The sequence below is a fragment of the Neolamprologus brichardi genome, chromosome 11 (genome assembly GCF_056152115.1).
Source record: "Neolamprologus brichardi isolate AB-2024 chromosome 11, ASM5615211v1, whole genome shotgun sequence".
In the NCBI taxonomy this organism is placed as follows: Eukaryota; Metazoa; Chordata; class Actinopteri; order Cichliformes; family Cichlidae; genus Neolamprologus; species Neolamprologus brichardi.
In genome coordinates this window covers 12,462,565-12,489,301 of record NC_142114.1, presented here as the reverse complement: position 1 = coordinate 12,489,301, position 26,737 = coordinate 12,462,565, and the positions used below count along the sequence as shown (strand labels likewise).

The window sequence follows — 26,737 nt, the reverse complement described above, 5'->3', positions numbered from 1 at the left end:
TTTCATCAAAGTAAATTCAAATTTTTATAAACATTATAAGTGTTTATAAACTACCATGAGTATCAATTTTTCAGAAAGGTTTTAACAAAACTCAAGTAATGTCATCACTCAGAATATAAAGCATGAGCACGTTTGATCATGAGTATTCTGCAGAGGGTCTGTATACAGGTAACACCGATCAACCAATAATGAAGTATCTACAGTCTAAACAGTTTAAGGTTTGAGTTTCAAGTAGTTAGTTTTCCATTACTCACGACTCTGTTAAGACTACAGATGATCTTTAAATACATCAGATTTTTATAGTAATCTCACTTCGTCCACACAAGTTGACACACACAGACTTATAGTGAGACAAACAATTGTCTCTGTCTTGTGATGTAGTGGCATCACAGGGCCTGTTTTCAGTAACCCTCCCCTCTTCACAACTGAGTATCTTCTTTTCAATCTCATGTGCTGATCAAAATTTCCACATTAAAATTAGTTATTACTGTTCATCTTAAAATATGACAGATCACATTTTGATTCTCTTTAAAAGCTTTAAATAGCTCTACAATTAGAATTAAAATCCATCTTTAACTTTAGAGTGTCTTTGTTTCCCAACATTTTTCATAATTTCCCCTTAATTATATTCATTAATGAAATGGAGTATGAATGTGTGTGAATGCTAGACAGAAAGCACTTAGAAGAAGGTGCTTGCGCGAATGGGTGTGAATGGGTGTGAATGGGTGTGCAAGTCATGTTGTATAAAGTACTTTCAGTGATCCAGGAGAGTAAATTAAATTAAAATTTTACTGAATACTGAAGGTCTTTATGGTTCAAACAATGAATTCAGTCTCAAGACAAAAGAAGATTTATTCTTGAAAAATAGGCTTACAGTATTGATACATCTGTTTAGAAAACAGGAAGTGGTGGGCTTACATTGCTACATGCTCAGTTAACATTTCTGGTATAAATCATCTATCACATGATAGCGCATCCTTTCAAGCATGAATACAAAGAGAAAGGATCATACTAGTTAATAAAAAAGGGTAGAAGCTATCTGCTGAAGAAAAAGCTTTTTTATATTACATTTTTGTGTGTTTTTTTTTTAAACATTTTTCTAACATATTTTCCTGAAGGTGATATGCAAATGGAAAGCAGAATGTAACCATTTGCATTTGGTCCCCTTCTTGATTTCATTTCATTGTCTGAAAAATAAGAAAATACAGGTTTGAAGTATATATGTGCGATTTTAAATTCAAGCAAAGGAACAAGATACAGACACAGAAGGGAACAGGACTATTCTGTTTCTGTCCTTTGATACAGTAGGCTGGAAGCCTTCAAAGATGTGAGGAATAACAAAGCATGAGACACAAGGAACTTTCAAAAGTGAAAAACAACTAAGAAGAAAATCAAAATGCCTAATGTGTCTCTAACTCTACATCAGTTTCTAAGACTTTGTAAAATGAAGGGGAAGTGAAATCAACCACTGCGAAGAGGACTCCTGCAAACCTAATTCGCCTCTTATGATCAGACTATTTTACTTGCATTTAATTTTTATAATTTTAAAAAATATGATGAAATCAGGACTGTAAATAATGCTGAAAAGAGCTTTAACTTCAAGAGAAATGAAATTCAAGAGTAATAACATAAGTAATCAAGCAATAACATAATAAATGTGTCTTAAAGAAGCATTCATTTTTCATATCTCACCTTCAGCGTCTTCCCCTGATGAAACCACAGACAAACAAGAACAGAAAATGAGATAGCATTTTAAATTTAGTATCAAAAACAACAAAGAAAAACAAATCTGCCCTGTTGCTTGAAATGACTGTGAGACCATTGAGGCATTTGTGCACGGAAAGTTAGTGGTGAAGTAAGTGGAGAACCAAAAACCAAAAATCCCTTTGGCCTTTAATCAGAATGGCTTGAATGATTTAATTTATTGTTATCATATATGATGACAGGCTCAGAAACCAACTGCATCTGATCCAAAATATTTTTCTACTTACTTTCCTTCTTGATTTTGAAGCTCTGCAATGCGGTTTCTTAAACAGAACAAAAAGAAAAACGTATATTAAAGAGCGTACTGTAGAACTGATGAGAGGAAATATGTCTCCTCCTTGTTAACAGAAAGCTTGATTCTCTATAAAATGACTCACTTGTATTTTTTTGCCATGAAAATGGAGAAGATGCTAAAGAGCAGAGCTGTACCAATCCCCACTACAGCAGGAATGATGATGTGATTACAGCTCTCAATACCTGGAAATACACAGAATTTATGACATCATTAAGAATGTCATAAATAAGCATACAGTCATTGAAAGATACTTTTAACAGTGATGTTAACATTTTCTTAATCATGCAAAGTTAAGGTGAACCAACATATTAGAAGTGAAGAACTGAAAGGATCTCACGTTTTACATTCAGTGTGAATTTTGAGGAGGATGTTTGCCCTCCATTAAAATCAGCTGTGCATGTCAGCTCTCTGTTGTCATCCTTCTCCTCAGGAATAAATGTCAGGATGGACTGTGTCTCCCAGTTGCCAGAATGAATTAGTCTATGGTACACAATGATCCTTTCTTTCTTCCAGTTCCATGTAAGTGTAGGTACATGGGTTGGACAGGTGTGCATGACTGAACAGATGACAGTGTAGGGCTCTCCTTGAGTGGCTGCCATTGGCTGAATCAATGTAGGCTCTGCAGGGTCAGCTGAAGATGAAAAAGGCAGACATACAGTAAGAGGCAAAGTGATTTAACAGAAAACTGGTATAGATATTTGGAATTGGAAGGTGGAAAGTCGGTGACATACTGATCATGTTCAACTCGACGCAGTCTTCAACAAAGGAGAACATGTCCGTTGTGGGTTCATTGTCTTCTCCTTTTACTAGTTCAACTCTGAAACAGAAAGGGCCATTGTCATGATCTTTAACTCCAGTTATTTCTAAGGTGCAGTTGTTCTGACCCAGCTCTCCCAACATCTTTGTCCGGCGCTTAAAGTTGTCCTTAATCAGTGTAGCATCACTATGAAAGATGTTGTTTCCTTTAGTATCTGGTGTTTTGCCTTTATAGTGCCACATTGCTCTGAGTCTGGACGTGGGCAGGTTTCCTCCAGTATGGGAGAATGAACATGGTACCACAACACAGGATCCAACCAGAGCGTCAATGCTTTTTACAACAGTGGCCTTCCATTCAGCACTGGACGCGGAGCTACAGATGGCTGAAAGAGAATTTTGAAAATAACAAGGAAATTATTTAATTACTTAATTATACACATTAAGCATAAAGAGACTGGAAATGAATAGCTGACCAGTGATGTTACCTGCAAAAAGCAGAAAGAATTCCTTCATAATTTTCTGCTTGGCCATTCTTCTCTGATGTTTGGATGTTTGATAGACACTAAAGAAATCAAAACACTACATTTTACTATGATAACCAAAGCAAACCACAGCTGTCGAAGTGGACTTTATTCAAACAGCATTAATGCCAATAGACATTTATTTAGAATTATTCATACAAATTTATATCTGACAAATACGAGCCATCATAGTAAAAAGTGATTTTCCCTCTGTGTAATGTCAATAAAGTGCTAAGTATATCTTAAAAAATATAATGGCATTATTTCAGTAAAAGTATCATACATGCTTATATTTATGTGTCATTTATACAAATGAGTGAGACAGACAATACCAAAAATACAGCCACGGAACAAAACCTTCAAGCAACACTAGAGGGCGTACCCTTCATCATCTAGACTCCAATGTTAAATTTTTATTTTATTTTTTGATATACTTTCTGAATGGAAGAAGAGAATATCAGTCGTGTGTAGATTTGAAAATTTGAAGTCTTCAACAAAGGAGAACTGTTCGCACTAGTTCAACAGAAAGGGCCATTGTCATGATCTTTAACATCGGTTATTTCTAAGGTGCAGTTGTTCTGGCCCAGAAGTCCCACCAGCTTTGTTCGGTCCTTTTTTGTGCCATCTTTTTCATGCCAGATTCCTCTGAATCTGGACGTGGGCAGGTTTCCTCCAGTATGGGAGAATGAGTGTTGTGGTACCACAACATAGGATGTAACCAGAGCGTCAATGCTTTTTACAACATTGGTCTTCCATTCAGCACTGGACACGGAGTTACAGATGGCTGAAAGAGAATTAAGGGAATGGCACCGTAATAATGACTTCTCTGCAATTTCTTATAAAGGTATACATTATTTGTAAAGCAATTGTTAACCAAGAGGTGACTCATTATGTTACCTGTAAAAAGAATACAAGTTATCATAAACTTTGTTTTGTATTCCATGTTTCTTGAGGGTCTCGCAAAACACTGCAGGATTTTTCCATGAAAAACATACAAATAAAAAAATGCATCAAAATCACTTCAATACATGGAAATTACAACACAGTTTTAGAAGTTAGACAACTTTAAAATGTATTTATAATAAACAGGCATAATTAATATTCTCATATGGACTATTATATTGCCATTTATATTTTGCCTGCACTATTTGTCTCTGAAAGCAGCAAATCTCTCACTTGTCAGGTTCCCTGTATATCTACCTTTAATGTCTTTGCCATCATACTGCAAGAAAAGTATCAGGGGTTCCTAAAGTCCCCAATCAATATCTCAGGCTTCATTACACTGACTTAAAAAAATAGAGAGAAGCTCATGCCAGAGCCAGTGAATTTCTTGGCAAATTACATAGGCTACAATACTGTGCAAAAGTGCTGGGCCACCATACATTTCATGTTACCGGGAAAATAAGAAATAAATAGTGGCTTATTGAAATATACAAACAAAAATGGAATTACAATAAGTAAGGCAAAAACAGAGTTTTATAATTGTAACAAAGTCGATATTCTGTATGACCATCTTTATTCTCCAACACAGCCTGAACTCTCTTAGGCAAACTTTCTTAAAATCTATTTAAGTAGTTCTCAGCAATAGTTCTTCAGCATAACTTACAATAATTTATTTTGAGTGCTCCAGTAGATTTTCATAACGTACAGGCTGTGATCAGCTGACCTACTGCTCTTTGTGGATGTATACACCTGAATTGAACCAGAAGTAAGCCAATGATTCTTTAGTTTCTTTAGTCATTTTCCACACCGACAGTATACTTTTTATACTAGACTGGCACTGTCCACCAGACGGGTTTTTTTTCATTTTTTTTATTTTTTACTTTAAATCCATCACAGTGCAGCATACTAACCTGTTTATCCTACATTACCTGTAGATCATTTTCATGGAATCTTTAATTGACATAGTTAGTCTAGCTTAGTTTGTTTTGCAGCAGGTTTCACAATATGAAAAACATAATGTCACATGTATATATTTGATTTAAAAACATGAGGACTTACATGTAAGCTTGAAATTTCCAGTTCATCAAATCCCACCGAGGAGTCCTTACCTTTAAGGAAACAGTCAAAACAAAGGCATGAACGGGACCATTTAACAACCAAGACAACCTAAAATACAAATACTGATACATGATATATACAAATAAACTAAAAGCACAAGCAAGTAGAACTAGTAAACATAACACAAACAACATAATAATGAGTAAACAAGACTCAAAACTCTATTAACAACAAACACTGTGGAAACGACCCTGGGACCATAGCACACACACAGTTTGTGTGTTTGCTGATGTTTGTTGGGTTGATAGAAACGTTGCATTTTAAGTTGCCTGCATCTTTAACATCCTTTAACTTTAACGTCCCTTTATGTTCGCTACTCTTTTTTAGCGCTAGCTCAAATTCAAATACAAATTTTATTTGTCACATACACAATCATACACAGTACGACATGCAGTGAAATGCGTATTGCTGTGCAATTTCCGAAAAGACACGAGAATGAAACTAAAATTAAATATCAAGTATAAATTTAAGTTAAAAATCACAGGTGTGCAAATCAGCAGTGTGCAGACCGAAACCGCAACAAACAAGTTTAACCCCTATTGGACACGATTGTGCCTCATTAATCTCTTTTTATGCGACATCCTCTGGTGATTAATAAACGAACAGGACTGCGTATCATGTGTTACTGTTTAGGCATAAATCGGCTCGCAGTGACGTGAAATATTCCCAAATACGCACTAAACGTTTCTCTCCATCGTTTCGCCACTTCTTCCAAACTAAAACTTTTTCCTACTTTTTTTTTTCGTAAGAAATTTGATTGGGCAATCCAGTGTCAGTAATGAAAATGAAGATACGGGCTGCTGCCTTTGCTTCCTGGTCGGTCCATAAGCCCGAAAGTGTGCCTGTCCACCAGGAAAATGCCCGGTTTACCAGATTACCAGTCCAGCCCTGCCTCGGGCCGAGCAAGGTTAAAATGTAGACTGAGAGTGTCGCCTTTCGGCTCAACTCTCGCTCCATCACGACAGACCGCTACTGATCGAGGTGGTCACTTTCAACCTAAGCACAAAACTTAAACACAGTTCATACTGTTATCTATTCTGTTGTTATTACAGTACTGTTTTACCTGCTTCTACTCAGTTGTTTGTCTCTGCAAATCTCTGACATCATCTCCGACTCTTTCGGGAGGATTTTCAAATCTTTCCAGCTGGAACCACCCACTTCGCTGGAATCCCAGAAAGAAGTACAGCAGTCTTACACACAACATACAAAAACATGATCAGGATAAGATGGCGGATACAAAAGAATGCTTCACTGGAAATGGGACAGGGCCGTTTCTAACTTTTTTGAGGCCCTATACAAGATTCTGTTTGGCAGACTCTATTTTATAACATTACACAGGGGGGGTTACAACTCTTAAAGACATTGCTGTGGTGGTTGCTATGGATGTTTTGGGTGAACTTGGCGTGTACATTTCCTGTTTTAAGCTGTCTGCCAAAGGGGGGCTGCATTTCATTTCAGAGTAACAACAGTCTGCTATAACTTGAATTCAAACCCTATTTTATACTTTCACAAAAGGCCTGTTATTGACGTTTAAAACACACACACACACACACACACACACACACACACACACACATATAATTACACACATTGAAACTTTATCTCACCATGACAATGTAACTTCACTAAAACCTTTAAAATATGTGGTATAAAAGAGAAAAATGGTGAAACTAATATATGATATAGACTCATTACATGCAAAGCGAGGTATTTCACGCCTTTATTTGTTACAATTTCGATGATTACAGCTTACAGCTTATAAAAACCCCAAATTCAAAATCGCAGAAAATTAGAATATTACATGAAATCAACACTTCAAAGACCAAGGAACTGGTTGTGAACTTCGGGAGGTCCAGACCATGTCCACTGCCGGTTCAGATAGAGGGAGAGGAGGTGGAGGTGGTCAGCACATACAAGTACCTTGGGCTGTCGGTGGACAACAAACTGGACTGGTCATGCAACACGCAGCACCTGTATAAAAAAGGCCAAAGCAAACTGTATTTCCTCAGGAGGCTGGCTCTGCGGTTGGCATGAAGCTGGACACTCTGGTGACAGTGACAGAGAAGAGGACATTAAAGAAACTGTTGGACATTGTGGATAATGCTGGGCATCATCTGCACACGGTCATAAACAACCAGAGGAGTCTGTTTAGTGACAGGTTGCTTCTCCCAAAGTCAAGGACCAACACACTTAAAAACTCCTTTGTCCCGCACGCCATTAAACTGTTTAACTCCTCGCTGGAGGGGAGAGGGAGGAGAAACAGGGGGACAATTGAGGGCGGGAATATCTAATCTGCAGTGCCCTTTTCACTGTGCAGTATTTTTTCATATTCAACGGTGCAATAGACTCAAAATAGTTGAAATGTGCAATTCCCTGGTTATTCCTATTATCCTATTTATCACTATTATATACTCTATATTTATATATGTGTATATATGATATATTTCTATTTCTGCTTACATTCTTTTGCAACTTCTGTCAGTGCTGTGCTACTGGAAACAGAATTTCCCAGAGGAACCCACCCAAGGGATTAATAAAGTTTTATCTAATCTAATCTAATCTAATCTAATCTAATCTAATCTAATCTAATCTAATCTAAATCAATAAAACAAGGATTTTAAATAGAAAAATGTCAGACCTCTGAAAAGTATAATCATACATATGTACTCAGTACTTAGTTTGGGTCCCCTTTAAAAAAAAGAGGTTAATGGCCTATATTTGTATAGCGCTTTACTAGACCCTAAGGACCCCAAAGCGCTTTACACATCCAGTCATCCACCCATTGGTGATGGCAAGCTACATTGTAGCCACAGCTACCCTGGGGCGCACTGACAGAGACAAGGCTGCCGGACACTGGCGCCACCGGGCCCTCTGACCACTACCAGTAGGCAATGGGTCAAGTGTCTTGCCCAAGGACACAACGACCGAGACTGTCCAAGCTGGGGCTCGAACAGGCAACCTTCCGATTACAAGGCGAACTCCCAACTCTTGAGCCACAATTGTCCACAATTGCTGCCTCAGTGCGGCGTGGTATGGATGCTATCAGCCTGTGGCACGGCTGAGGTGTTATGGAAGACCAGGATGCATCAATAGCAGCCTTCAGCTCTTCTGCATTGTTCCGTCTCATGTCTTATCTTTCTCTTGGCAATGCCCCATAAATTCTCTATGGGGTTCAGTTCAGGCAAGTTTGTTGGCCAATTGAGCACACTAATCCCTGTATGATATCGCTGTATAACTACCTATATGATGACTTAGACTAATAATGCATGTTAGATAATAAAAGTTATGCATGAATTCAGCTAACACAATTATTTATTGCATATTTTCTTTGGATTTTCTACAATAACTTTATAAATAAATGCAAATCTCGTATTGTTACAGCTTTGAAATACAGAACTTTAAAACTTTCCCTCATGAAAGGTAATAAATCGGTCATCAAGACATATCTTATATGCAGTAAAAGACTGTCAAGATAATTCTGACTATAAAGTCAATGTATTAATGTGAATTTCCTTTGTCAAAACATGCTGCTGACAAAAGCCGAAAACATGACAACTCAATATGGTAAAGCTATGTGAACCCCCCCCCCCCCCCAAACTTAAAGCAATGTGGTGAGTGACAAAAGGAATGTCATGTCACGCTATGCATGGAGGGCAGAGTTGTGGAGCCAATATTGCAGGACTCAGGTGAGTAACTAGAGTTAAACCACAGCTTTATTGCTGGAAATCAAATGAAAGGAAATTCAAGGAACTAGTGATGCTACGTCTGATACTGAAACCCCAAGACCTGTGTTGAGCATAGGGGGCATGTCCAAATGAAGTCCATGTCAAGGCCCTTATCAGGTTACAGAATATGGCATGACCAAACATAAATGAGGTCCCATTTCACTGAAATCAGGGAACTCTTTATGTGATTCGATCTTTTGAAAATGCGGGAATTGATTTCTTGCTTAAACTGGATCAGAGGTGAAAAAAAGGCAAAAAAAAACATCAGCTGTTAGGGAGCATTTTGGCACAATATCTCACAATGATAACATACATCTTTAATCAATCACAGATAGGCTTATTCAGGACATCATATGGGTATTCTGCAATTTGGTACATCTTTATGTTTCTATATCGACTGGCATGTAGCCCATATGTAATATCACAGCAGGGCTGCTGTACATTGAATAACCAGCAGATGTCAGTACTTCCAAATGAGCTGTTGAATGGTTCTTCATGTGATCTGGCCTTTGGCAAAGCAAAAAGGCAGATAACACGGCAAAAAGGCAAACTGTCATAAGAATTGGACATATTCTTGGAAATGCTAACTAAAGGAATACACAGGAAACCACCAAACAGACAGGACAGACACCTATAGGGAGGTTGCAAAAAAGAAAGAAGGAAACTAAGGACTTAAATAATCATTAGTTAATCGGGGAGATAGAACACACCAGGCAACACAGTTGAATTATATCACAATAACAAGACTAGGGCAACAGAATTGAAACACAATGCACACAGGACAAGAGACTACCAAAAGAAGACAGGACACAAACAGAGATAGACCCAGATTCCAGACACATAAACTTAAACACAGAGGGAAGGAGTAAACACAGACATGTGAATAACAGGAAGACCAAACAACCATAGAGACAGGGCACAGAGTAGATACGGAAACATGACCAGGGCCAATGATGAAGATAACTAAATATTGCAAACTAAGGAGAGATCAGGATATAAAAAGATTATAGTTTCATGTTTAGTTTGTAGTCTGTAAACTAGACACAAACCAAAGGTAAGTCAACACCGAAACAAAGACTGACACTTCACAGACCCAGAGAAACCATACAGGGGATATGACAAACTGGAGAAACTGAAGGTAAACAAGCACAAAGATGCTGAAGACAGGACATGGAGACAAGGACAGACTGGTCACAAAAAGAAGAACCAACATATAGAAACAGGGGGACAATTGAGGGCGGGAATATCTAATCTGAAGTGCCCTTTTCACTGTGCAGTATTTTTCCATATTCAACGGTGCAATAGACTCAAAATAGTTGAAATGTGCAAATCCCTGGTTATTCCTATTATCCTATTTATCACTATTATATACTCTATATTTATATATGTGTATATATGGTATATTTCTATTTCTGCTTACATTCTTTTGCAACTTCTGTCAGTGCTGTGCTACTGGAAACAGAATTTCCCAGAGGAACCCACCCAAGGGATGAATAAAGTTTTATCTAATCTAATCTAATCTAATCTCTAAATCAATAAAACAAGGAACATATACAACATATAACAAGAAATCAAGAGCTATAACTATCAAACTCAGAGGCACTCAGACATAATATACTCAAGAACAAGAACATAAATACTTTCTGAATTTCAAGACAATTTATCCATAAAAAACTCAGAGTCAAAGGCAGCAGCTGAGTATAAACAATGAATTACAATCAATTACAAAGAAGGGACAATGGCAGCAAATAAACTGAGGGGAATAAGATATGACCAGAGATTACAGAATAAATCACGAATTGAAGTTAACCTTTACCTGGATTACTTAAGGACTTTATAAGTCACAGAATCAACAGTTTCCAAGAAGTTTGGTTTCTTAATTGCTGTTTGAGTGTGAATTAGAGAGTGGCTAGTAAAGATAAAAAAACAAACAGAATGCAAAAAGTCATAGTTTGCTCCTAATAATCATTAATAAATAGAACGCATCAAAAAACAGGCGCCAGGCGCAGATTTTTACAGTCTTAGTTTCTGTTCTGGCAGGGGCTGTCTCTGGTGATGTCCACATGGATGGCAAGAACAGCATCTGGCACATGTTGGTGAAACATCACAGTACACTGGTGCAGCCATGTCAGCTATTTGACACACTGGATGGGAAAACCTGTTACACCACGCTGCTATGACACCCAGCCTAACGGAGGGTGGAGACTGCTGGATATCATTGGAGCATTTTGTGGAGGGGCTTCCGGGAGGATTGGCAGACTGGGTCAGATGTCACTGGCCAGCGAATCCAAGGGCCAGATATAATTGTAATCAGCCAGTGGGCACTATGTCTGCCACCCCTGCTCTACGCCTTTGACCAGTTGATAAAAAATTATGGTCAAGCGGCCTGCCCTTCTGTATTTTGTAAAGATTATAAGTAGTTGTAAGTTGATACATTTTTATAAGTTAACAGCTATATTGTAACTGATTATTGTCACCGTCCCTCTGTCCTTGCTGGCTGAATCTGCCATTTCTGTTTGTTTCCCTACATCCCGGAGCTCCCTGTCTCTCTCTCCCTTTTATGTGTGTTTCTGTGTTTGCCTGTGTCCTAGGTTTTGTACAGCGCTGGGGTCTGAGAGGTTCCCTCTCTGGAGACAGCCACACCTGCTGATGATCATACTCACCTGTTGCTGATGAACCGATCACAAGCAGTTGTTGATCAATGGTCATGACAATTTGCATATTAATGATTGTGTTATTGAGTTATTGTGCAAACGTACTATTTATAACAGGAGTCTCAAACTGCAGTCCTCGTCCTCAGACCTTTCCATGTGTCCCTGTTGCAACACACCTGAATACAATTAGTAGGTCATTAGCAAGAGTATAGAACTTGACTGTATGGTGAGGTGGCAATTTAGCCATTTGATTCATGTTAAAGCAGCTCATGAATGAATGAACATGTTATAAAAGTACTGCAATAAAAGTACTTTAAGAAGTACTTTTTTCTAAACACCTACATTTACTTAAATTTACTTGAGTAGGGTTAGGGGTTGCCACTTCAGCATGCAATCAAGTTCTATACTCTTGCTAATGACCTACTAATTGTATTCAGGTGTGTTGCAACAAGGACACGTGGAAAAATGTTTCAAGGCCCTCGAGGATTGCAGTTTGAGACGTCTGGTTTATAAGGTTGGGGAAACATGCAGTCCACTGAGACTGAAGAAGTCACTTGGATGAGTGATGAAAAGTTTCTGACACCGAAAACGCTGCATTCAGATGAACAGAATCAACTTTTCATCAAAGTAAATTCAAATTTTTATAAACATTATAAGTGTTTATAAACTACCATGAGTATCAATTTTTCAGAAAGGTTTTAACAAAACTCGAGTAATGTCATCACTCAGAATATAAAGCATGAGCACGTTTTATCATGAGTATTCTGCAGAGGGTCTGTATACAGGTAACACTGATCAACCAATAATGAAGTAACTACAGTCTAAATAGTTTAAGGTTTGAGTTTCAAGTAGTTAGTTTTCCATTACTCACGACTCTGTTAAGACTACAGATGATCTTTAAATACATCAGATTTTTATAGTAATCTCACTTCCTCCACACAAGTTGACACACACAGACTTATAGTGAGACAAACAATTGTCTCTGTCTTGTGATGTAGTGGCATCACAGGGCCTTTTTTCAGTAACCCTCCCCTCTTCACAACTGAGTATCTTCTTTTCAATCTCATGTGCTGATCAAAATCTCCACATTAAAATTAGTTATTACTGTTCGTCTTAAAATATGACAGATCACATTTTGATTCTCTTTAAAAGCTTTAAATAGCTCTACAATTAGAATTAAAATCCATCTTTAACTTTAGAGTGTCTTTGTTTCCCAACATTTTTCATAATTTCCCCTTAATTATATTCATTAATGAAATGGAGTATGAATGTGTGTGAATGCTAGACAGAAAGCACTTAGAAGAAGTTGTTTGCGCGAATGGGTGTGAATGGGTGTGTAAGTCATGTTGTATAAAGTACTTTCAGTGATCCAGGAGAGTAAATTAAATTAAAATTTTACTGAATACTGAAGGTCTTTATGGTTCAAACAATGAATTCAGTCTCAAGACAAAAGAAGATTTATTCTTGAAAAATAGGCTTACAGTATTGATACATCTGTTTAGAAAACAGGAAGTGGTGGGCTTACATTGCTACATGCTCAGTTAACATTTCTGGTATAAATCATCTATCACATGATAGCGCATCCTTTCAAGCATGAATACAAAGAGAAAGGATCATACTAGTTAATAAAAAAGGGTAGAAGCTATCTGCTGAAGAAAAAGCCTTTTTATATTACATTTTTGTGTGTTTTTTTTTTTTTAAACATTTTTCTAACATATTTTCCTGAAGCTGATATGCAAATGGAAAGCAGAATGTAACCATTTGCATTTGGTCCCCTTCTTGATTTCATTTCATTGTCTGAAAAATAAGAAAATACAGGTTTGAAGTATATATGTGCGATTTTAAGTTCAAGCAAAGGAACAAGATACAGACACAGAAGGGAACAGGACTATTCTGTTTCTGTCCTTTGATACAGTAGGCTGGAAGCCTTCAAAGATGTGAGGAATAACAAAGCATGAGACACAAGGAACTTTCAAAAGTGAAAAACAACTAAGAAGAAAAACAAAATGCATAATGTGTCTCTAACTCTACATCAGTTTCTAAGACTTTTTAAAATGAAGGGGAAGTGAAATCAACCACTGCGAAGAGGACTCCTGCAAACCTAATTCGACTCTTATGATCAGACTATTTTACTTGCATTTAATTTTTATAATTTTAAAAAAATATGATGAAATCAGGACTGTAAATAATGCTGAAAAGAGCTTTAACTTCAAGAGAAATGAAATTCAAGAGTAATAACATAAGTAATTAAGCAATAACATAATAAATGTGTCTTAAAGAAGCATTCATTTTTCATATCTCACCTTCAGCGTCTTCCCCTGATGAAACCACAGACAAACAAGAACAGAAAATGAGATATCATTTTAAATTTAGTATCAAAAACAACAAAGAAAAACAAATCTGCCCTGTTGCTTGAAATGACTGTGAGACCATTGAGGCATTTGTGCACGGAAAGTTAGTGGTGAAGTAAGTGGAGAACCAAAAACCAAAAATCCCTTTGGCCTTTAATCAGAATGGCTTGAATGATTTAATTTAATTAGAAATGTAATCTTGAAGATGTGTGTGGATGTACAATTCCAAAGATTTTGTAATTTAAAAAAAAAGATACATGTGTATTTAATGCTCCAAACTGTAAAAACAAAAGAAAAGAAACATTTTTTTCTCACCTGCGAGATAATCTGGAAAGCCTGTTCCACATGCTGTGATAAATAAAAACAATCATTATATTGTTATCATATATGATGACAGTCTCAGAAACCAACTGCATCTCATCCAGAATATTTTTCTACTTACGTTCCTTCTTGATTTTGAAGCTCTGCAATGCGGTTTCTTAAACAGAACAAAAAAAACTTATATTAAAGAGCGTACTGTAGAACTGATGAGAGGAAAAATGTCTCCTCCTTGTTAACAGAAAGCTTGATTCTCTATAAAATGACTCACTTGTATTTTTTTGCCATGAAAATGCAGAAGATGCCAAAGAGTAGAGCTGTACCAATCCCCACTACAGCAGGAATGATGATGAGATTATAGTTCTCAATACCTGGAAATAGACAGAATTTATGACATCATTAAGAATGCATACAGTCATTGAAAGATACTTTTAACAGTGATGTTAACATTTTCCTAATCATGCAAAGTTAAGGTGAACCAACATATTAGAAGTGAAGAACTGAAAGGATCTCACGTTTTACATTCAGTGTGAATTTTGAGGAGGATGTTTGCCCTCCATTAAAATCAGCTGTGCATGTCAGCTCTCTGTTGTCATCCTTCTCCTCAGGAATAAATGTCAGGATGGACTGTGTCTCCCAGTTGCCAGAATGAATTAGTCTATGGTACACAATGATCCTTTCTTTCTTCCAGTTCCATGTAAGTGTAGGTACATGGGTTGGACAGGTGTGCATGACTGAACAGATGACAGTGTAGGGCTCTCCTTGAGTGGCTGCCATTGGCTGAATCAATGTAGGCTCTGCAGGGTCAGCTGAAGATGAAAAAGGCAGACATACAGTAAGAGGCAAAGTGATTTAACAGAAAACTGGTATAGATATTTGGAATTGGAAGGTGGAAAGTCGGTGACATACTGATCATGTTCAACTCGACGCAGTCTTCAACAAAGGAGAACATGTCCGTTGTGGGTTCATTGTCTTCTCCTTTTACTAGTTCAACTCTGAAACAGAAAGGGCCATTGTCATGATCTTTAACTCCAGTTATTTCTAAGGTGCAGTTGTTCTGGCCCAGCTCTCCCAACATCTTTGTTCGGCGCTTAAAGTTGTCCTTAATCAGTGTAGCATCACTATGAAAGATGTTGTTTCCTTTAGTATCTGGTGTTTTTCCTTTATAGTGCCACATTGCTCTGAGTCTGGACGTGGGCAGGTTTCCTCCAGTATGGGAGAATGAACATGGTACCACAACACAGGATTCAACCAGAGCGTCAATGCTTTTTACAACATTGGCCTTCCATTCAGCACTGGACGCGGAACTACAGATGACTGAAAGAGAATTAAGCGAATGTCACTTATAAAGGTATAGAGCACTTATAAAACAATTGTAAATAAAAAGCTGGCTCATTACCTGTAGAAATCAGACAAGTTATCATAAACTTTGCCTCTTTGTCCATGCTTCTCCTTTGTGTAACACACTGGAAAAATAAATGAACTGAACAAATTAGCTGTCAAAAATGAAGCAACTTGAAAAATATACTCATATGAAATTCAAATAATTAAGATTTTCATATGTATTACTATATATACTCTCTGTATTTTATCACTGCCTTGCCTCTGTCTTTTATATTTTGCCTGTTTTATTTTTACTTGTATGCAGCAAATCGCTCACTACCCTCAGTAGTTCCTTATCTTTGTATATTTAAAGTCTTTTCCATTTAACATCAAACTGTAAGAAGTTATCAGGGGTTCTTAGAATCTTCAGTGACTATAAAATATATAAAAAAAATAGACATGACCAGGTCAGAGCTTCAAATCTGGCAGTATCTCTATGCATGCTTTGACATCATTCATTACTGTGAAATTCTTAGTAAGTTACATAAGCTACAGTATTGCACAACAGTCTTGAGCCACTGTTCATTTCTCTATATTTTACTAGGAAAATGAGAAATAAGTGCAGATATTTACTAAAATATTTACCAACACATGGAAATACAGCACATAAAGCAAAAATAAGTTTTTGCAATTCTAACAAACTTAAAGTTGATATTTAGTTTGAACACCTTTATTCTCCAACACAGCCTTTACTCGTTTATGCACACTTTCTTGTTATTTCACTAAGAAGTCTTAAGCAATAGTTCTCAAGGCTCCTTGAAGGACACTGAATGCTTTCTTTTGTTCCTTCCTCTTTCAATTCCCATTTAGCCAATGTCCAAAGATGTCCTTCAGAGAACTATTTTTCAAGACTTGTTATCTAATAATCATATAATCATATAAATATCTTACCTGCTGTCTGGCTGATTTATATAAGGCTGATTAATATAAGGCTACAAAACACTTGTGTTGTCTGTGTCTGAGTCTTTCAGATTTTTACTTTCAAATCCCCCTCAAAGGGACCACCCACTTGCCTCTGACTGCAGACAGAAGCACAGCCTTCTAATTGTTTTTTCTTTAATAAAATATGCTTTTCTTTGTGACATGTTAGTTAGTTTCAGTTCTCCATGAGCACTTTATCTCACTACAATAATCTGTACCCTTTTTTCTTCCCAGTTGAACTAACAACACGTAAGATAGTGATATCTTAATATGATTCCATATTTTTTTCAAAATATTGTTTATTTGTAAAACACCAAAACATCTGTGGAGAATAGATCAGTGTGCCATGGAGCAAAGGCTCATTTCTGAGAAGTATTACCGGAAATTAATAAGGATACCCACATATTGCACATTACATTTAATATGTAACACATGGATTTTATTTTATATTTACCTTATCTAGGTTTTACTAAACTCTAAATTAATAAATAATAATGGGTGGGACAGTTATTGGTATGCACTATACTACCACACTAGTTTCAAATCCAGTGGCTGACCAGGGCCTTTGTGTGTACAGTGACATGCGCTCCGTGTTTCCTGTGTGACTTCTGCGCCTTTCTTCCACAATCTAAAGACCTGCATGTTAAGTTAATTGGTGATTTTAAAATTGACTTTAGGCGTGAATGTGAATGTGAATGTGAGCTCAAATGGCTGTTTGTCTCTCTATGTTAGCCCTTTGATAGATGGGTGAACTGTGCAGTTTTCAGCCCACCTCTATCCCCCAATGGATGGAACAACAACAACAATAACAACAACAACAATAACAACAACAACAACAACAATAATAATAATAATAATATAGTCAAAACGTTTCTGATAATTCCAACTCTATCCATTTTGAGGAACCTAAACTTAATTGTCAGAGTGCAATTTTTACTAATTAAATGCAATTAAGCAACTCATCATCATTTTACTTCCAGAAACAATAAACTTGTCAAACAGACACAAACGCAACTTACATTTTCACTTGTTTAGATTCAATTCAATGTCTACTTTAAAGATATATGTTGTATTTAACTTGTCTTTGTGCCATTTTGAAATGGCACATTTGAACCAGTGAGCTATTTTTGATTTTAACAGCTCATTGTCTATGCACAGGAAGTGACTGGTTCACTGTGCAAGATCTAATCGTGGAATAAATGCACATGTTCTGTGTGGGTAAATTTGTAAAATCTGACAAAAGCAGGGCAGTTAAAGGAACAGAGTGCATTCAGGTACGTTTGAGGGTGCAATGATATTTTGAAAATATGCATGATGAAAATAAAATAACCTGGAATTAACTCAAAGGCAAAGGAGAAACTTGCCTGTTATCAGCAGATTATCCACCACTAAACATATCTAAATACAGTTTGTTGAGTTTCTTCTGCTGCTACAAGGTCAACAGTAATTTTTCTATCTGATTTTAAAATAACTTTGATAACATCTGAACTAATAGTATAAAATGTATTAATAACTTACTATGCATTTTTTCTCATTTGTTGTGTTAAATGCTTGCTTTTGATAAGGCCATAGAGAAAGCAGAACAGAAAATTAGAAAGCGTGTTATCACAAATAAACACTCTATTTCTGGAAGCATGTGGGGAAATTACTGTGAGCCCAGTGATGCACTGGGGTGTGAAAGCTGAGGTTTAAATTCTCTCAGTTTTCGGCTGCAGCACCCTAACCAAAGAGAGAATGACGTCAAGGTTGTTATTTTTAGTAAAGACAGATCTGTACGTCCTCACATCAACCCAAAGAAACAGTGGTATTCATCTATGAAAAAGTCCCATATGCTAAATGTAATCCATATATTACTGCATAAGTCACATACTCACAACACTGAAGCAACTGAGTGCACACTCAGAGAAAGACTATAAACTGACACTAAAAAAATATTTTGTAGCTTTGTAACCTCTAGAAGAAATCTTCTTTCATTCTTTTAATTTATTTCAGTATTGCCATAGAGTATTTATATTACATAAAAAGAAAAGGAACACATAGAACTAATTCGTCTTGATGCATGCTCAATCATCCAGGTAAGTAAATCCCAAAGGTTGATTCTGTTTATCTGGACATAACGTTTTCAGTGGGAGAAACGTTTAATCACTCATCCAAGTGACTTCTTCAGTCTCAGCTGACTGCAGGTTTCCCCAATCTTATAAACAGTACATTGCATAATGACTGAAACCAGCCCACTGAAGGAACAATGGGCTGGGAGGACAGTTCCTTAACCTTAATTATGCACATTCTTATGACCATTGATCAACAACCACTGACCAAAACCCACTGATCAAAGACCACTGATCAATGGCCATGAGTACCATTCACAGAGAGTTGGGGAATGGCTGCACATCACAGCAATGTAAGATGGTGAAAGATGTACCCTTAGGCCCCCTCCTCGATTCAGAGATGGTCTTTCCCTTTTCACGTAAATGGCCTCCTTGACTCCGCGCTCAAACCAGCGTTCCTTCCTGTCCTTCCTGGACCAATTTTTGGCGCAGCGTGTTTTGGGGTTTAAAAGCCACAGAGATGTGGTGTTTAGAAAAAATGCGTCTCAACTGCTCTGATACTCCTGACACATATGGGATCACTACAGGTTTTCGCTTGAGCAGCAGTTGTCCTTCTCTCCTGGATCAGCTTTCTTTAGGTGCCTTTCCAGCTTTGACAAAAGCCCCCCAGCTGGGATAACCACATTTACTCAGGGCCTTCCTGATGTGCTGTTCTTCTGCCTCCCTGGCTGCTGTGTCAGTGGGGATGGTGTTCGCTCTGTGTTGTAGCGTCCTAATGACACCCAGTTTGTGCTCCAGTGGATGATGAGAGTCAAACCTTAAATACTAATCCGTATGTGTAGGTTTATGGTACATGTCAGCTTTTAGATGTCCCCCATTACTGATGGAAATCTCACAGTCTAAGAAGGCTAACCTACCACTTTCATATCCTCCCTGGTGAATTTGATGTGTCGGTCCACCGAGTTAATGTAATCCTGGTTTGAGCGCGAAGTCAAGGAGGCCATTTACGTGAAAAGTGAAAGACCATCTCTGAATCGAGGAGGGGGCCTAATGGTACATCTTTCGCCATCTTACAATGCTGTGATTGTAGCCATTCCCCAACTCTCTGTGAATGGTACTCATGGCCATTGATCAGTGGTTGTTGATCAATGGTCATGAGAATGTGCATAATTAAGATAAAGGAACTGACCTCCCAGCCCATTGTTCCTTCAGTGGGCTGGTTTCAGTCATTATGCAAATGTACTGTTTATAAGATTGGGGAACCCTGCAGTCAGCTGAGACTGAAGAAGTCACTTGGATGAGTGATGAAACATTTCTCCCACAAAAATATTTAAATATTAGACAAAAATACTACGAAATGCTCTTTCTAAATGACAGAGCTTGTTATTAAGTGGAAAGAAAATTCAAAGCTACATGGCCCTGTGTGAAAAGTGATTGTCAACCTCTTAACCAGGTTGCTAAACCATTCACACACTTACACCTATGGGCAATTTAGAGTTACCAAATTACATAACCCCTCTAACTGCATGTCTTCAGAATGTGGGAAGGTCAGAGCACCTGAAGAGAACCCACGCAAACACAAGGGGAACATGCAAACTCCACACCCCGTCCCCCAGGGCATGAAGCAGGTATGGAGGAGATCCAGGCCCCAGACAGAGGCCCCAGAGTACAAGGACCCAAGGAGGACCACCAAAGGGGCAACCGTGCCACCCTCCTGGGAGAGGGGGTTGCAGTGACCTGCCCCCGGGCTCTGCCAGCAGCCAGCTATGCCAGAGAGGACCGAGCCCCAGGTCCAGAGGCCAGAAGCCTGAGGGCGCCCCACCCCCCAGAAGGGGCCCAGCTGGGCCAAAGACGCCAGGCCCCACCAAGCGGCCACCAGGAGTGAGCAGGTACATACATGAGCACCACAGACACAAATAGACAGTGTACCCAACAATCACACTCCCCAAAACATACTCTATATCTCAGGTCCAGGTACCCCTGCCCCCAGAGGGGCAAACTGTACCTAGACCCAGGAGATGTAACTAGGGCTGGGTATCGTCACTGATTTCTAGAATCGATTCGATTCTGATTCACAAGATCCTGAATCGATTTGATCCACGATTCAATTCAATTCGATTTGTATCTGGGAAATTTTGCTTCAGACAGTGAGAAATATTATAATTCAGATCAGTACATTTACATATTATTGTATCTATAAAAAGGAAGCTGACACTTTCCAGACTTTATCAAAGCTGTAAGCATCACAGCAGATGCCTTTGTGTCAAAGTAGCTGAAGATAAAACACAGAAAAACATGAAGGTGATTTTCCTGGCCTGGGATTTTATAAAAATATTCTGCAGTACATCATAAACGAAAGAAAACCATTAATCAACTTACAGTTACAGCAGTTTTATTAGAGACATGGCTAAGAGTTTTGCATTTTGTATAATTTTAAAAAGTTTCAATTTGTTCAGAAGCCTGTTGAACGGCAGAAATTAGGTTTTCTTTTCGGAAGTAAGTAAAAGGGGAAAAAAAAACACCGGCCGACAGCGCTGTAAATAACTGTAGTCTTGTGCGTAACAAGCAAGCGAATAATGCAGAAAACAGATTTCGGGGATAGACGGGAAACTGTTCTTGAAGTACAGAGAGAGAGAGAGAGAGAGAGCTGTGCATGAAGTGTGATTTTATTGTGGTGGAAGCAAAACAGCAAAAGTCAGAGCGAATTCATGACGATGTTTATGTGAAGCTTAGTTTGGATCTTCTTTTGCTGCTGGTTCAGTCAATATTGTTTGGAGAGAGATAAAACTAACAGCTTTAGAATCAGCGCAAAAAGGGCGTAAACACAAAGTGCGGACCCACCGAAACATCAGAATCAGCAAGCTGTTGGCTCTCAGCCCCGACTGTGTCCGTGCCGTCAGGTGAGAAAGGTGACATCTCACTGATTCTGATCCGCGGGTCCGCGCTTTGTGTTTACGTCTTTGTGCAGAAGCCGTGTACCTGCTCTCATTTACTGTTTTAAATGTTTGGTGGTTGTCAAAATTTTGTGACGTTTCACCTGAGATTCTGGAATTTTGGGCAAAATACATTTATATTAAAAAATCGATTCAGGATTTTAATGAATCGATATCACGTTATCAAAGCCAGAATTGATTTTAATCGATGAATCGATTATTAAAACCCACCCCTAGATGTAACGCTTTTCCCTGGGGTGGAGGCAAGCAAACCGCCACCTTATCTTCAGTAGCAGGGAGGCCCCACATCCCAGACCCCAATCTGACCACCAACACCTCCTCCCAGCCCCCCAGCCCCAACGGTTAACAGAGAACGGGGGTGAGAGAAGACCTCAAACTTCCCTCCGACCGCTCATATGTAGTGTTGCTGCGTGCTGTTCTAAAGTGGATTTAAAACAAAGGAGGGCATGGTGCTTCCTGCCAGAGAGCAGCACGGCTCCTCCCGAAAACCCTCAGTGTCTATATGCATTTAAGATTGAGGGTTGGTCACCAGCCCCAGAGGTGGGTTTGAATACACAGACCATCCTCTGGACGCTGTATAACTTGTCCGCCCCCAAGGCCCTGTATGTATGTGTTATGAGAGTATGAATATGAGTATGAGAAGACGATTTTTTAACATTTCCCCTTTTGGAGAACAGTTATCAATGTCTGGCATATTTAGGTATATAGAACCAGATATTTTTGATAAACACTGACCCTGAATCATCCCGTAGTTCTGCTGAAATAAGCTTTTCACTATTTTTCTCTAATAGTGTGTCTATATGCATTTCATCCTGTTTCTCCCTGTGTTCGCTTCTATTTTCTGTCACCCCAACAAGTCATTGCAGATGACTGCCCACTCCAAAAGCCTTGTTCTGCTGGAGGTTTCATTTGGTTAAAAGTGATTTTTCCTTACCACTGAAACAGATCAGATCCATGATAGTCTATACAACTGTCTATTTGTTCCAGTCTATACAACACTGAGGGACAGCTTGGCTGTGTTTGTCCCATATCTACTTCACATTGCACATACTTTACTGCTATTGGATCTAGAACAGAATGTAGACCCAGGAACATGGATGAATTTCAAGATGGCTGCTGAGATGAAAAGTTCAAAATAAGATTTAAAGACCTGATTTAAAGATTTAAAGCACTGATGTGCCCATCGGTGCACAGCTGGCAGCTGTGGCTACAACTGTAGCTTGCCTCCACCAGTGTGTGAATGTGAGAGTGAATGAATAGTGGAATTGTGAAGTGCTTTGGGTGCCTAGAAAAGCGCTATATAAATGCAATCCATTACGTGGCATGTCTCATTCCTTGGGGAAGACCATTCAGTTTCATCACTTTTTGACATCTATATTTCTCACCTTGCAGACTTGCAGTCACTCTCATCCTTGTCTTTAAACTGACTGTATGACTTCGGTTAAACAATACTGCTATAGCTCACCTGGTTGAGCAGGTGACCTGTTGTGAGCTACAAGTTGATGACCTCTGTTCTATCTAATACAGACAAAAAGGTTTCCATGAACTCCTCCTATTTCAAATCTTTGTCTATACTAAAATCACTGAGATTATCTGAGTAGAGAATCTTTTTGCTATCTTAAAGAAAATAAGAAGCAGCACATGCAAAGCTATTTATTTGTTGGGTCTCAACCCTGATTTGCACCAAGAATAGAAGGTAGAAAGGAGGAAAATATAGAATACCTCCTGCAAAACAGAGGGTAAACTGTGCAGGCAGGTATAGCTGCTTGTAATCTAACAGTGCAGGAACCTTTTGCGGGAAAGCAGGAGCAACAGAGAAAACACATACACATGTACAAGCAAATACCCACCTGTCATCCCACACACACAAACATCAGGCCACACAGGACGAGGATAGACTGAAGGGCCACAGCACTTCCCCACTTTTACAGACAGAGAGTACAGCAGACCTGAACAATGTTTGTATATTATTACTGCATCTGTTCTAAACATAAAATGAGCCAAAGGCAAGGAATTTGAGCTTGAAATAACAATAAATTGCATAGTTATCCTTTTGGTAAACACTTAAAATAAGTGACTTGTAATGATGTTGTCCTATTACAGTGCCAAGCTAAAATTTAGTGAGCTCTTTAGAACAAGCCACTATTTCCTAAATACCTGTAAGATCCCATGGCAATGTGTTTAATTTTATGCACCTGTGGCAAACGGACTGAAAACACAACACATTTTTCATATGGTATATGTTTAAAGCAGCTGCATTGCATATTTTATCAACACTCTCACATGTTTTTTTTAATCCTGTGTCTGTACTAATATTTGTAGGTTACCAAATCATGCACGAACTGCTTTTCTGTGTAATCTGTCTTAACTGTGTCCTATTTAGAGTCCAACATGTCACTTCCCATCAAGATGAATTCTGCAAATATAGAAACGAAAAAAAATACTGAGAAAAGCTAAATGACATTGAGAAATAAGAAGTGAAAATGTTACAAACACAACTAATGGCTAATCACCAGGGGAATGCCCGAGGTTAAGTTTACTTAATTTTGTCTGTCTCTAGTAAAACCTTATCTTGATGCATGCTCAATCATCCAGGTAAATCCCAAAAGATTGATTCTGTTCATCTGGACTTAGCGTTTTCAGTGGGAGAAACGTTTTCGTCACTCATCAAAGTGACTTCTTCAGTCTCAGCTGACTGCAGGTTTCTCCAGATTTATAAACAGTACATTTGCACAATGACTGAAACTAGACCTGAAACAATCGCACAAGTCCTGCTGATTGGCTGAGGAAGAATAAAGTAGTCATGGCAAACCAATCACATGACCAATTTACAGTTTTTCCCAATTGTTTACACACAATTACTTATATTTCAGACACATGACTACAACATGTAACTGATGCACCAACTCCCTGAACCAATTTTGCAGACTACAAGCACAATTCCTGCTTTACTATGGAGGACCACAAGAGCCACATGCATCTAAATAAAGAATTCTGTGTTGAAATAATGAATTGTAGAATAAATTCTCCATTTGTAAATTCATTTTCGAATTCCAATATAATAAACTGATTTTTAAAATACTTTTTAAAAACTTCATTTCAAAAACATTTTTGAATTCCAATTTAATAAACTTCATTTCAAAAACCTTTTTCCAATTGCACTTTAATAAACTGCATTTCAAAATCCATTTCCCTTTCCTGTTCGCTCAGGGATTAACTTTTAGATTAGCTGTTGGATTAACAACTTCATTTTAAAAATCCTGCGGCTATTCAAATTAGCCACACCGTGGGATGTAAGGAGCTCTCTGATTGGTTGGACAGACACAGACTGTCTGCCTGGATTTTTTAGCTCATAGCTTCACCCTGCTAAGAAGCATGTGTGCTTGTACAAAGGCCGTTCAGCCTCGGGATTTACATTCGGCTCGACACAAATATGTGAAGAATGAAGGGACCCTGCAGCGAAACGGAGAGCGCAACCTCTGAGTGCCTGTTTACGCAGTTTGACCACCTGTTGAAGGTAAGGTGCTAACATGGCTAATGTTAGCATCACCGCTTGTAGCCCCGTTATTTTAAGGTCATCTTAGCTTATGAAAATTTTACGTCGCAGCGGTACGAGCTAGCTACGTGTATTGTAAGCTGTTGTGCTCTTCACAATAGTGATGGGATTTCCGGCTCTTTTTGGAGAACCGGCTCTTTCGGCTCCCAACCAGTTTTGTTGCTTTAATTAATTTATTATTAACAGTAATATAAAATTATGCACAAAAAGAATTACTAATGTAAAAAAAAAAGGGGGTTTTATATATGTTTATATATAAATATATGTGGTGGCCATCACCCTTGGGGGCATCTCCCATTTTGACCTCGGGACTTCCAGGTTATACTCGGCACAGATGTTCCTGTACACTATGCCGGCCACTTAGTTATGGCATTCCATGTATGCCTTGCCTGCTAGCATCTTGCACCCTGCTGTTATGTGCTGGATTGTCTCTGGGGCATCTTTACACAGCCTGCACCTGGGGTCTTATCTGGTGTGATAGACCCCAGCCTCTATGGATCTTGTGCTCAGTGTTTGTTCCTGTGCTGCCATGATTAGTGCCTCTGTGCTATCTTTCAGTCCAGCTTTGTCCAGCCACGGTATGTACCACCTCCGCTATCTGCCGGTGGTACATACCGTGCATGGGCCTGTCCTTCCATTATGGTTCCTCGCCTTCCTCCTCTTTCTTGGGTTTCTGCTGCCTGAGGTATTCACTGAGCACGCTGTCAGTTGGGGCCATCTTCGTGATGTATCGTGGATGTTCCTTGTCTCATCCTGGACTGTGGTGCTGACACTCACCAGTCCCCGGCCTCCTTCCTTCCGCTTAGCGTACAGCCTCAGGATACTGGACTTGGTGTGAAACCCTCCATGCATGGTAAGGAGCTTTCTTGTCTTTATGTCAGTGGCTTCTATCTCCTCCTTTGGCCAGCCTATTACCCCAGCAGGGTACCTGATCACGGGCAGGACGTAGGTGTTGATGGCCCGGATCTTGTTCTTACCGTTCAGCTGACTCCTCAGGACTTGCCTGACCCTCTGCAGGTACTTGGTGGTTGCAGCTTTCCTAGCGGCCTCTTCATGGTTCCCATTCGCCTGCGGGATCCCCAGGTACTTGTAACTGTCCTCTATGTCTGCAATGTTGCCTTCTGGTAGTTCGATCCCCTCAGTTCTGACTACCTTCCCTCTCTTTGTTACCATCCGACTACACTTCTCCAGTCCGAACGACATTCCGATGTCATTGCTGTATATCCTGGTGGTGTGGATCAGTGAATCGATGTCTCGTTTACTCTTGGCATACAGCTTGATGTCATCCATGTACAGGAGGTGGCTGACAACTGCTCCATTCCGTAGTCGGTATCCGTAGCCAGTCTTATCAATGATTGCACTGAGGGGGTTAAGGCCTATGCAGAACAGCAGTGGGGACAGGGCATCTCCTTGGTAGATCCCGCACTTGA

At 38.7% G+C, this 26,737-nt stretch overlaps 2 protein-coding genes across 6 annotated transcripts; both read right to left on the bottom strand.

Moving 5' to 3' along the window:
• Window positions 1-832: 832 nt before the first annotated feature.
• LOC148100503 (myelin-associated glycoprotein-like) lies at window positions 833-6,633 on the bottom strand. 4 transcript variants are annotated; one of them, XM_087848123.1, is made up of 9 exons: window positions 6,461-6,633; window positions 5,338-5,387; window positions 4,234-4,303; window positions 3,301-4,120; window positions 2,791-3,198; window positions 2,397-2,690; window positions 2,142-2,241; window positions 1,992-2,027; window positions 833-1,707 (listed from the first exon to the last, which is right to left on the bottom strand). In XM_087848123.1, the coding sequence occupies exons 4-9, from the start codon at window positions 3,344-3,346 to the stop codon at window positions 1,695-1,697; spliced, it is 897 nt and encodes a 298-aa protein (XP_087704249.1). In that variant the 5' UTR covers window positions 3,347-4,120; window positions 4,234-4,303; window positions 5,338-5,387; window positions 6,461-6,633; the 3' UTR covers window positions 833-1,694. The 4 variants fall into 4 exon arrangements, with proteins under 4 accessions (XP_087704249.1, XP_087704248.1, XP_087704250.1 ...); XM_087848122.1 differs by having other exon boundaries at window positions 3,301-4,303; XM_087848124.1 differs by lacking the exon at window positions 4,234-4,303.
• Window positions 6,634-13,215: 6,582 nt separating this feature from the next.
• LOC102791713 (myelin-associated glycoprotein-like) lies at window positions 13,216-16,791 on the bottom strand. 2 transcript variants are annotated; one of them, XM_087848119.1, is made up of 7 exons: window positions 16,720-16,791; window positions 15,845-15,911; window positions 15,355-15,762; window positions 14,961-15,254; window positions 14,717-14,816; window positions 14,570-14,605; window positions 14,439-14,475 (listed from the first exon to the last, which is right to left on the bottom strand). In XM_087848119.1, the coding sequence occupies exons 2-7, from the start codon at window positions 15,888-15,890 to the stop codon at window positions 14,439-14,441; spliced, it is 921 nt and encodes a 306-aa protein (XP_087704245.1). In that variant the 5' UTR covers window positions 15,891-15,911; window positions 16,720-16,791. The 2 variants fall into 2 exon arrangements, with proteins under 2 accessions (XP_087704246.1, XP_087704245.1); XM_087848120.1 differs by lacking the exons at window positions 14,439-14,475; window positions 14,570-14,605 and adding an exon at window positions 13,216-14,094.
• Between the last annotated feature and the right edge of the window lie 9,946 nt (window positions 16,792-26,737).